This window comes from Marmota flaviventris, chromosome 14, assembly GCF_047511675.1.
Source record: "Marmota flaviventris isolate mMarFla1 chromosome 14, mMarFla1.hap1, whole genome shotgun sequence".
NCBI classification, from domain to species: domain Eukaryota; kingdom Metazoa; phylum Chordata; class Mammalia; order Rodentia; family Sciuridae; genus Marmota; species Marmota flaviventris.
The window spans coordinates 60,784,985-60,798,056 of NC_092511.1; the positions used below are offsets into that span (position 1 = coordinate 60,784,985).

At 38.8% G+C, this 13,072-nt stretch overlaps 1 protein-coding gene across 1 annotated transcript in view; it reads left to right on the forward strand.

Moving 5' to 3' along the window:
- The window catches only part of Alms1 (ALMS1 centrosome and basal body associated protein), a 215,807-nt gene that overhangs the window by 24,920 nt on the left and 177,815 nt on the right, over positions 1-13,072 (forward strand). The window contains exon 3 of the mRNA XM_071601714.1: positions 11,839-11,964. Within this exon, the coding sequence (XP_071457815.1) occupies positions 11,839-11,964 (126 nt within the window). The remainder of the gene's footprint in view (positions 1-11,838; positions 11,965-13,072) is intronic.

Here is a 13,072-nt window from a genome sequence, read left to right on the forward strand (position 1 = left end):
ACTCAAATCCATAACAGCTGATATCCAGAACTCCAGTTTGGCTATTCTTACATCTGCGACAGTGATTAACCAGGATGCTTTTTTCAATATTTATTTTATTATTTGCCTTTTCCCACATCATAAAGTTCTATTTTATTTTTGAGCTCATACAGACCTAGGTTAATGTTTTTCTGATCAGTTTTATTTTTTGACTGTGGAGTTTTTAAGCATTGCAATGGAGATTTCACCTAGGTAAAGCTTCAAGGCCTTTACTATTGTCTTAAGTGTTGTATGTTATGTGTGCACACTTCTGTTTTGTGTTGTATGTCTGTATGTGCGTATGTCCATATATCATATATGAGGAGTGCTGATGAATAAATGGATCCGAATTTTTTTATTCACGTGATTTTAATGGTTTAATTTAGATTGGGTAAACAGCTGTTGAAAATTGTTTTAATATGTGAACAAATAGGAGGTTAACAGATCTGTTTGTTTACTTTCACCTTTCCTTCTCATTATATTTAATAATTCTGTTCAGGATAATGTAAATTGTTCAAAAAATTGTTTTCTTAGTGCCTGTTGGAATGTTACATAATTTTTTTCTTAGCATCATTGCCAGAACTCCTATCTTCATCCCAGTGCCGGTGAAGACAAAGATAAAACCAAACTACAGCTTCTTCGATAGTTATCACAACAAACTGTAAAAACTGATGCATCAATGAATAATAACTCCACAAGTAATGCTCAATTAAGGAGTCGATTTACTTTGGGAGGAAATGGACATATTGACAGATTCCTCTGCTTTGAATTGCTTGCAGACCTTGCCTGGACTATGTATCACTTGTATGCATTGTGAACTATCTGTTGGTACAGCGAATTGTGGTAGTGCTGGAGTATTTTTGTTGATGGTGTCACCGGTGGTACAATTTTTCAAAGGAGCCCTCAATTGGCTTAGTGTCATGGCATTTTGCATCCTCCTCCCTTCTGCTAGTGATGGTCTAAAATTTGGGGGCCAATGGCTTATACTGGACCGGTAGTCAGTGACGGGTATGATCCAATTGCAGTGGTATCAACCTAAGACAGGAGGCTGACGCCTAAAGGTCAGTTTTCCGATGACGGGTAAGAACCATATGTTGAATTGGACAACCTACCAGGCACGGTCCTTAAGCCACATTAACCTCACTCCCCCACTGGCACCAAGGCCAAATTTGGGGGCCAACAGAGGTGAGGCAAAGAACCTCACCCCCCCACTGGTGCATAGACCTATCCACAAGTATGGCTGTATGCTGGACCGGTAGTCAGTGACGGGTATGATCCAATTGCAGTGGTACCAACCTAAGACAGGAGGCTGATGCCTAGAGGTCAGTTCATCCGATGACGGGTAAGGACCATATGTTGAATTGGACTGCCTAACAGGCACGGTCCCTAAGCCACATTGCTTGTTGTTTAATTAAACAAAAAAGGGGGAGATGCTGAGAGCCACAGCTGAGTCTGTATGGCCCCTGGCATTTTGCCAACAGTATTGATTGACAGGCGAGGCATTACTATCTGCCTCTGCCGCAACTTTTGAGTTCTCGCACTATTTTGGAGTTCTCGTGGGGATTTCCAGGGATTCCCCGAGAGTTCCCATTGGTTGGGGAAGTGCAGGAGGAGGGATTTCCGGGAGAGATATTTCCGGCTGGGGGTTCCTGGACAAGCCTCGTGGCGCGTTCGGGAGGATTCCCCGGGAGCTGTGTGAAGTGTTTTCCTGCAGTTTAAAAATAAAGTTTGTTCCTGCTTCAGTGGCTCGTGATTTGTGCCCAGCCAGACTGCGGCATTATTCCAGGATCTTCTAGCTTTCAGAGTCTGTGTTGAAAGATCAGCTGTTATCCTGGATTGGCTTACCCCTAAATGTAATCTGCTTCCTTTCTCTTGTAGCTTTTTAAATTCTTTCCTTATTCTTTATGTTGGGCATCTTCATTATGATTTGTCTAGGTGTGGATCTCTTATGATTTTGCACATTTGGCGTCCTGTAGGCTTCTAGGATTTGGGATTCTGTCTCATTCTTCAAGTCTGGTAAGTTTTCTCGTATTATTTCATTGAATAGATTGCTCATTCCTTTGGTTTGGACCTCTATACCTTCCTGTATCCCAATGACTCTTAAGTTTGGTCTCTTTATGTTATCCCATATTTCTTGGATGTTCTGCTCATGGTTTCTTAACAGTCTTGCTGAGCTGTCTATGTTCTTTTCAAGTTGAAATACTTTGTCTTCATTGTCTGATGTTCTAACTTCTAAGTGTTCTTCTCTGCTGGTAGTATTCTCAGTTGAGTTTTTAAGTTGGTTTATTGCTTCCTGCATTTCTAGGATTTCTGTTTGTTTGTTTTTTATAACCTCTATCTCCCTGTATAGTTGATCTTTTGCTTCTTGGATTTGTTTATGTAATTCATTGTTGAAGTGATCTTTCATTGTCTGATTTTGCTGTCTGATGTCTTCCTTGAGACTCCAGATCATCTGAAGCATGTATATCCTGAATTCTTTATCTGACATTCCATTTGCTGCAGATATTACCTCTTCTAACGTTGAGTTGACCTGCATTGCTTGTGGTCCTTTCTTTCCTTGTCTCTTCATACTATTCGCGTTTCTTTCTGCTTGGTGAAACTGTTGGGCTATTGAATTTTCCCCCTATATATTTATATTGCTCTTGTATAGTTGCAAAGTCTCCCTCGCAGGCGCGGGCGGTGGCTCTGCCCCTCCTCCAACTGGGGCAATGTGCCTACGACAGTGGCAGGCCGCTGGGCCTGTTCTGCTGGTCGGTAGCAGGACTGCCTACCTTGCAGGTGCGGGTGGCGTTTCTGCCCCTCTGCAGGCCGCTGGGCTTGTTCTGTCGGTGGTCGCAGTTCTGCCTACTTTGCAGGCGCGGGCAGCGGCACTGCCCCTCTGCAGGCCGCTGGGCCTGTTCTGCCGGTGGGTCGCAGGTCCGCCTACCTTGCAGGCTCGGGGGGCGGGGCGGCTCTACCCTTCCACAGGCCGCTGGGCCTGTTCTGTCTGTCGGTTGCAGGTCTGGCCTGTTCTGTTGGTGGTCGCAGGTCCGCCTACCTTGCAGGTGTGTGGGGCAGCTCTGCCCCTCCGCGAGATGCTGGGCCTGTTCTTCCGGTGGGTCACAGGTCCGCCTACCTTGCAGGCGCGGGGGGAGGGGGCGGCTCTGCCCCTCAGCAGGCCGCTCGGCCTGTTCTGCCGGTGGTCACAGTTCCGCCTACCTTGCAGGCGCGGGGGGAGGGGGCGGCTCTGCCCCTCAGCAGGCTGCTGTGCCTGTTCTGCCGGTGGGTCGCAGGTCCGCCTACTTTGCAGGCGTGGTTGGCAGCTCTGCCCCTCCACGAGCCACTGGGCCTGTTCTGTTGGTGGTCACAGTTCCGCCTACCTTCTTTACTTGTATTCTTGATAATTGCCATTCTCACTGGAGTGAGGTGAAATCTCAGTGTAATTTTAATTTGCATTTCTCTAATTGCTAGAGAGATTGAACATGTTTTCCTAAATTTGTTAACCATTCATATTTTTTCTTCTTTGAAGTGTCTTGTTAAGTTCCTTTGCCCATTTATTGATTAGGTGATTGTTTTTTTAGGTGTTGTTTTTTGAATTCTTTATGTATCTTGGAGATTAATGCTCTATTTGAGGTGCAAGTAGTAAAGATTTTCTCCCATTCTGTAGGCTCCCTCTTCACACTTCACAAAGGATTATTTCCTTTGCTGTGAAGAAGCTTTTTAGTTTGATAACATCCCATTGATTGATTCTTGATTTTATCTCTTGGGCTTTAGGAGTCTTGTTGAGAAATTTGGTTCCTAAGCTAACATGATGGAGAGTTTGTCCTTCATTTTCTTCTAGTATATGCAGGGTTTCTGGTCTAATGCCTAGGTTCTTGATCCACTTCGAGTGAGTTTAATGCAGAGAGAGAGATAGGGGTTGAATTTCATTGTACTACATATGAGTTTCCAGTTTTTCTAGCACCATTTGTTGAAGAGACTCTCTTTTCTCCAATGTGTGTTTATGGCATCTTTTGCTAGTATAAGGTAACTGTATTTATGTGGGTATGTCTCTGTGTCTTCTATTCTGTTCCGTTGGTCCTCATGTCTGTTTTTGTTACTATAGCTGTGTAGAATAATTTAAGGTCAGGTCTTGTAATGCCTCCTGCATCACTTTTCTTGCTGAGGATTCCTTTGGCTATTCTGGGCCTGTTATTTTTGCATAGTAATTTGATGACTGCTTTTTTATTTCGATGAAGATCGTCATTGGAAATTTGATGGGAATTGCATTGAATCTGTATAGCACTTTTGATAGTATGGCCGTTTGACAATATTCTGCTTATCCAAGAACATGGGAGATAGTTCCATTTTCTTAGGTCTTCTTCAATTTCTTTCTTTACTGTTCTGTAGTTTTCATTGTAGAAGTCATTCACCTCTTTTGTTAGATTAATTCTCAAGTTTTTTTTTTTTGAGGCTTTGGTGAATGGGATCCTGTTCCTGGTTTCTCTTTCAGCTGATTTGCTTTGGTGTATAGGAATACAGTTGATTTATGCATGTTTATTTTGTGCCCTTCTACTTTGGTGAACTAATTTATGAGTTCTAGAGGTTTTCTGGTAGAGGTTTTTTTTGTGTCTTCTAAATATAGAAGAGCTCAAACTACCCCTATTGGCAATGAGGGGTAGTTTGAGCTCTTCTTTTCCTATTTGTATCCTTTTAATTTCTTTTGTCTAATTGCTCTATTCAAGGACTATGTTGAATAAGTCCTCTATTCAAGGACTATGTTGAATAGAAGTGGTGAAAGTTGGCATCTCTGTCTTGTTCCCATGTTTTAGAGGGAATGCTTTTAACTTTTCTTCATTTAGCATGATGTTGGCCTTGGCAATTCCCCCAAAACAAATGCCAAATGTTTCCTCTGATATAAGGAGGCTGACTCATAGTGGGGTAGGGAGGGAGAGTATGGGAGGAATGGATGAATTCTAGATAGGGAAGAGGCGTGGGAGGGAAAGGGAAGGGCAGGGGATTAGCAAGGATGGTAGAATGTGATGCATATCACTATCCAAAGTACATGTGCCAGGTTTCTGTTCTCGGGACTAAAAGCCTCAGGGGTCCCTCCAATTGAACTGGGCTAATTAGGCTGCGCAAAATATCTACACAAGAGACACAAGTACCTTTTTCTTTGGGGTCACTGTGACGGCTCCTCTGACCTTAAGGGTCCGCAGGAAGAGAGAGAGAGAGAGAGAGAGAGAGCACGCACGAGCGCGCGAACCCATGCACTGACCCCTTTTATTGAGGAGAAGCTATTCAAATGAGGCAAGGGGTCAGGTTTCAGGGGGCTGAGGCCAGCTTCATGATATCTTCTGTCAGCAGGTTGACTGACATCTGGGCACAGTAAGAGAAGGGGACACACACAAGGCACTTCCATGGAAGATTCTATCCTAAACAGGGCAAGGGGTTATTATTACAAAGGAACAGGTGAGCGTACCTCCACCCATGGGGCTGTAGCAAGACACACCCATGCACGAGGCACCATCCCTCTAACCCAAGAAGGGTGGGGAAATCTCTGCCACATTTCTGTGACTGAGCGCCTCAGCACCCAGCTGGGGAGTGTGACTCAGTCACGTGCAAGGTTGGTCTCCCACATACATGTATGAAGACACAAATTGGGTGTCAATATACTTTATATACAAACAGAGATATGAAAAATTGTGGTATATATGTGTAATAAGAGTTGTAATGCAAAAAAGTACATGTATAAAGACATGAAAAACAAAAGAATGATGTTGGCCTTGGGTTTATCGTATATAGCTTTTTTAATGCTGAGAGCCTTAGTTTTTCTAGTGTTTTGAACATGAATGGATGCTGAATTTTGTGGAATACTTTTTCTGCATCTCAAGATAATCATTTGATTTTTTTTTTTTTTTTTTGGTCCTAGGGATTGAACTCGGGCACTTGACCACTGAGCCACTTCCCCAGAGTATTTTTTTGTATATTGTATTTTATTTAGCGACAAAGTCTCACTGAGTTGCTTATTGCCTCGCTTTTGCTGAGGCTGGCTTGGAATTCATGATCCTCCTGCCTCAGCCTCCCAAGCTGCTGGGATTACAGGTGTGTGCCACTGCACCCGGCTAATTATGTGCTTCTTGTCTTTAAGTCTTTTGATGTGATGAATTACATTTATTGATTTTTGTATGTTCAACCAACCTTGCATCCCTGGAATGAACTCCACTTGATCATGGTGCACTCTCTTTTTAATATGTTTTTGTGTGCGATTTGCCTCTATTTTGTTGAGAATTTTTGCATCTGTGTTCATGGATATTGGTCTAGTTTTCTTTCCTTGATGTGTCTTTGTCTGATTTTGGTATCAGGGTGATACTAGCTTCATAGAATGAATTTGGAAGGGTTCACTCCTTTTATATTTCATGGAATAATTTGAGGAGTATTGGTTTAAGTTTCTTTGAAGGTCTGGTAAAACTCTGCTGAGAATCCATCTGGGCCTGTGGCTTTTCTTTGAGGTAGGATTTTGATGGTGTCTTCAGTTTCCTTACTTTAAATTGATCTATTTAAATTTTCTGTGTTCTCTTGATTTAATTTGGGTAGGTCATATGTCTTTAGAAATTTGTCAATGGCTTTGTGATTTTTTTATTTTATTGGAGTAAAGATTTTGAAAATAGTTTCATTATCATCTGTATTTCAGTGTTATTCGTGGTGATATCTTCTTTTCCATCGTGAATTTTAGTAATTTGAATTTTCTCTTTTTCTTCACTAGTTTGGGAACAGTTTATCAATTTTTTATTTTTTTCAAAAAATCAACTTTTTTATTGATTTTTTTTGAATTTATTTTTGTTTCAATTTCATTAACTTTTGGCTCTGATTTGTTTCCTGTCTTCTCCTTTTGGTATTGATTAATTCTTTTCTAGGGCTTTGAGATGTAAAGTTTTATTATTTATTCAGTGACTTTCTATTCTTTTAATGAATGAGCTTAATGCAAAGAACTTTCCTATTAGAACTACCTTCATAGTGTCTCAGAGATTTTTATATGTTATATCACTATTCTCACTGACTTCTAAGTATTTTTTATAGTGATACAACATATAAAAATCTCAGAGATTTTTATATGTTGTATCACTATTCTCACTAACTTCTAAGTATTTTTTATTTCATCCTTCATTTCTTCAGCTATCCATTGGGTATTATTTAGTCTCCAAGTGGTAGAGTAGCTTCAGTTTTAAATTTTATTGTTGATTTCTAATTTCATTCCATTATGATGTGATAGAACGTAAGGTATTATTTCTAGTTTTTGTATTTGCTAAGAGTTGCTTTGTGACTTACTATAAAATGGTCTATTTTTGAGAAGGATCCACATGCTACTGAGAAGAAAGTGTATTCAGTCATTGATGTATTAAATATTCTATATATGTCTATTACATCTAAATTATTAATTGTATTTTTCAGTTCTGTAACTTCTTTATTTTTTACTTCGAAGACTTTTCCTTTGGAGGGAGGTGTGTTGAAATCATCCAGTATTATTGTGTTGTGATCTTTTGATTCTTGAGATTGTGAAGGGTTTGATGCACATAGATGCTCCATTGATATAAGGAGTGTGTTTATGTCTTATTGATGTATATTTCCCTTGAGCAGTATGAAATGTCCTTCTTTGTCCCTTCTGGTTAATTTTGACTTGAAGTCCACTATGAGGATAGAAACACCTGGTTGTTTACAAGATCCATGTAAGTGATATGTTTTTCCCCATCCTTTCATCTTCAGTCTGTTCATGTCTTTATCTTTGAGGTGTGTATCTTGGAGACGCATATTGTTGGGTCTGGTTTTTTATTCCAGTCTGCCAGTCTGTGTGTTTTGATTGATGAATTTAGGCCATTTACATTCATTGTTATTGAGAAATGTATTTTGTTCCCTGGCATTTTGATTTATTTCTGGTTTTTAATTTGAATCAGTTTCTCTTTCGATTGACTATTCTTCTAGTGCAATTCCCTGCTTTGCTGGTTTTCATTTTTATTTTTCATTTCATTTTCATGAAATATTTTGGTTGGTATGCTTTTTAGGGCAGAGTTTCTATTTCTGAGTTCTTCTAACTTCGATTTTTTATAGGGTTTTATTTTATCATCATCTCTGAAGCTTAGTTTTTCAGGGTATAATGTTCTTGGTTTTACATCCATTTTCTTTCAGAGCTTGGTGTGTATTATTGTAATACCTCCTATCTTTAAGGGTCTGGGTTGAAAAAATCAGATGCGATCTAAATTGGTTTCCCTTTAAATGTGACCTGTTGTTTTTTTCCTCTGAGAGCCTTTAGAATTCTATCCTTATTCTGTATGTTAGTCATCTTCATAATAATGTGCCTTGGTGTAGGGTCTGTTGTAATTTTGGACATTTGGCATCCTGTATGCCTCCTGCATTTGATTTTTCATTTTATTCTTTAGGTTTGGGAAATTTTCTGATATTGTTTTGTTGAAAATTTTGTCCATTCCTTTGGTTTGTATCTCTGAGCCTTCATCTATCCCAATAAATCTTAAATTTGATCTTTTTATGTTCCATAGTTCTTGGAAGTTCTCTTCATTGCCTCTTAACATCTTTTCTCGATGCTTAACTTTATTTTCAAGATTATATGTTTTATTTTCATTGCTTGAAACTGTGTTCCAATTGGTCCATTCTGCTGGTGATATTTATCAATGAATTTTTTTTAATCAATGAATTTTTGATTTGGTTTATTGATTCCTTTATTTCGAAGATTTCTGATTTTTTTTTTCCTCCTAGAAACTCCGTTTCTTTATTGAAGCGATCTTTGCTTCCAGTATTTTGTTTCTTACATCATCCTTTAACTCAGATTAATTTAAATATGATCATTCTAAAATTCTCTGACATTTCTTACACTGTGGTGTCAGTGGATTCTGTTATCGAAATATTTTCTTTTATTGGAATGATTTGTTCCCTTGCTTTTTCATGTCATTTTGTATGTCTACCCATCTAAGGCAGTTTATATTCTGTGAACTTATAGTGTCCAATACCTCACAGTTTACAACAACCAATGCAAACAATTTACAAAATTAAACCATAAGCTCTTGATATGAAATCTACAGTGTTGATTGTCAGAACAACCAGAAATGATATGATCAATTATTGTCCGTAATGAAAACAGTAAGTTTACAAAATGGTTTATAATTTCACATAGTGAACAGGGATAAAACAGAAGTGATGTAGGATGTGATGAGTATGAGGGAGGAAGAGAGAAAATAGAAGTAAAAAATTGAAGACAGACAGGGCTGGGATTGTGGCTTAGTGGTAGAACGCTTGCCTAGCATGTGTGAGGCACTGGGTTTGATTCTTAGCACCGCATATAAATAAGTAGATAAAATAAAGATCCATCAATAACTAATAAAAATATTTAAAAAATTATGGAAAGAATGAAAGAATAATAGATATTGGCTGTTAGGGGAGGAAAAGAGAAAGAGTTGAAGGAAATGATAAGTATGAGAAAAAAATGTATAAAATAAAAATTAAATAGTAAAAAAATAGAGAAGTAAAAGATTACAAGAATAAAATCAATATATTCTAATCAAACATCTTAGTCTTCAAAATATTGTTCCATGAGAAATAACTACTTTCAAGAAAATGCTAGAAATGAGAAACAATAAAGATATATGAATATGTCTAAGTGTCCAGTTGAAGATAGAGTTCTTTAAGAGGAAAGAAGAAGAGATGGGGTGGTAGATAAGGGTCTGTAGATTCAAGAAGTAAATAGAGCAAATGCAGAGGAGACAATGTTTTTATGAGGTGGGAGAACAAAAAATAGAAGTAAAAGAATTAAAGGCAGAGTGAGAAAGAGCAATAGAATTTGGCTGTTGGCAAGAACAAATAGAAACAAAGGAAAACAGTTGTGAAGGATACATTAAAAAAATCAATCCAAAATATAGTAATTAAAAATCTTAACCTATGAAAAAATATTTGCTTTCAAGAAAAGCTAAAAATGAAAAAGCAGACACAAAAATGTATGAGTTCAAATGCATAAATGTTTATCATGTATCAATCAGTATACATTCAAAAACAATACAATAGAACAAAAACAAAATAACAGAATATCAATGAGAGTATTTGCCTACTGTCTGTGCCAAACTGCCCTTTTGTTTCTCAGCTTCCCTTCATAGCAGGATGGGATGAAGAGCTGTGGAAGATGCTTTTGTCTTTACTTCCAGGGTATTGTTGCCGCTGTGTTCTGTGAGATGAATTTCTGCAAGTGAAGCTCCCAGGGGTGGGGATTAGGTCTGGTAAGCCCTAGGTGTTTTATGGTGTAGGGATATTGTGTGGGGAGTTTTCGGGCATTAGTGAATCAACTACTTCTAGGACTGTACCCCCACTACTTTCTCCAGGGCACCACTCCTGGGAAGAGGGAGTCAGTATTTTGAAGATTCTGATGTTTAGAACAGTGTTCAGGGACACTGCCCTTGTTTGGTCTTTCAATGACTGTTTCCGATCACTGAGCTCAGTCACCCTGCCCGCCTGTTCATTTTCTCTCTGCCACTGGTCCTTTGGTGCTGTGAGGTTGAAGGGGGGAAAGGGAGGACGAGCTTTCTCAGGCCTCTCTAATCTGTATTACTCCCAGGCGAAATGGTCTTTGTGGCTGAAATTCTTTTTTTTTTTTTTTTTTATATTTACTTTTTTTAGTTGTAGTTGGACACAATACCTTTATTTCATTTATTTATTTTTATGTGGTGCTGAGGCTCGAACCCAGGGTCTTGCACGTTCGAGGCGAGCGCTCTACCACTGAGCCACAAGCCCAGCCTGTGGCAGAAATTCTTAGTGCCAGAAATTCTTCTGCTTTACTAGTCTCAGTTTACATCTTGCTGTTGGTGTCTGCCAGATTCAAGTGTTGGTTTCATCCCTGAACTCAGGGATATAAGTTCCGGGTGGAGTTTGTGCCATTGTCTCACAGAGGTATTAAAATGCTTGGGCTCCCCATGCACTCTGGCAGATTGTGACTTTTGTGCTCTAGCTTAATGGGTCGAACATCTCTGGATCGGGCCAGGGCAGGCTGCCCCACCAATCCTGGGATTTGCTACTCCATGTTTTCCCCAGTACTTTTTGATATTTTGTGACCTTGAGTATTAATTTTCCCCACTCCCACTAATCCACCATCTTGTCTGTCTTGTAATCTTGTTTTTATAGAGAACATTATTTTGTTTACTCTTTGCACTGTTCTCTCTGTTGTTTTTGTGGTTGTTTCCTCCTTGCCACTGTGCCATCTTTTAGAACAAAATCTCATATGCGAAGCTTTGGGTTCTTGTTCTGCAGGCTTATTGGAAACTTCTCTGAATGGGGGTGGTTTGATCCAGGTCATTTTGTTTGGTTCCTTTGATCTTTGCCATTTGCACAGGTTTAACCTTGGGAAATGGTTACAACTTCTCTTTCCTTTTTTAACAGGCAGGAGAATTCTTTTCCAATTCTGACTTCACACAAAGGTCATGGCTTTTGTTCTCATTCTCTGTGTTATGAGTTGATTTTAACCCCTACTGTTAGAATCAATGCCTTAGCTATAAGCAGTAAGATTTAAAAATAGACAAATTGCTTGTTTTTGTCTTTTTTTTTTAACCTCTATAGATATAGGAGGTTATGGAACTGTGGAACTGCTGTGGTTTATTGGAAAGCATATTTGGTCCTAACTGGGTAATCTTAAGTCCCTGGATCCTTATTTTTAGGTGAGGATAATAAATTAGATAGAAGTTTTGAAGCCAAAATGTTATTTATGTGTAAATGGTTTATAAACTGAGAAGTACATTTGTGTATTAGGTTATTTTTATTGTTGTATAATTGCAGTGGTTGTGTTACTAATGTAAGTCTGTTTTTGACTTTCAGGTTGTTCCATTGACCGATAATATTTGGCAACAGTCATCTTATGAAAGTGATATTAGAAAACACATTTCTGATAGTAATGTAGCCTCATCAGAAACAACAGTTCAGTGGGATTCTGGGGATGATCAGGTATGTCTGGGGACGAATTGGCAAACTATTTTTCTTTTGGTTTGTATACAAGAAATTCTGCTATGAAGAAGTGAGAAGAGGTAAGTTACTATTCCAGTTTTCTTTGTAAACTTTATATGGAATAGCAGTTTACTTTTGTTGTGGGGCAGGTCACTCAGAAAACACACCAAGTCCCAATTTTGCCCAAATTGAAGAGTGTATATTTAGCCGGCCAGCCAGCGACTGCTCCCCGCAGGAAGGACCCATTACTGTCTCTGCAAGGAACAGCCCCAAGACTGAGCATTTTAGGATATTTAAAGGCAAAAATTACATCTGGGTTGACTTAGCTGTAAGCAAGCAGGTACAGAAGCTGGATTGGGCAGTTTGCGAGACAATGCAATGGGTACGTTGGTATTTCCTGCAGGACTTTCCAGGTTGGCATAGCAGCAAGCAAACAGAAGGGAACTGGGACAAAATGACCCTAATTCAGTACAAGTTAGAAAATGGTTACTAATGTCTAGACAATCTCTGACAAGGTACATTGCCCAAGAAAAATGGAAAGGAAAGAGAATAATTTTACATTGTATAAGAATTACTATTTTGTGTTGCCAAGTACACTGTGCTAGGTAACTATTAATGGGTACCGAGGTGGGGCTTTCCCATGGAAGAAGCATTTTTTACATGATATGGAGTCTCAGGGTAAAATACAGTCTGTTTGGTCATTGCCCATTTAGCATGGCCCATAACACTTTATTTTTTGTCTTTAGGACCCTTTGCAATCTTCAAGTATTCGAAAGAGCATCTTTTTACATGGGTTATGTATATATTAGCATGAAATAAATTTTAAAAAATATATTTAGTTTAGAATTACAAAATGGGGGGGCTGGGGCTATACCTCAGTGGTAGAGTGCCTACCATGCACATGTGAGGCACTGAGTTTGATCCTCAGTACCACCAATAAAAAGAATTATAAAATAGGTTTATAATACTACCAAAAGTGTGTTTTAAAATGAAAAATGACTGTTTCTCAAAAAGAAAGGGAGAATAGCATTGTTTAATATTTTTATAGATTTCTTTAATGTATGGTTTAATTGGAGACTATTGGTGTATTAGGCTTCTTCAGAGAAAT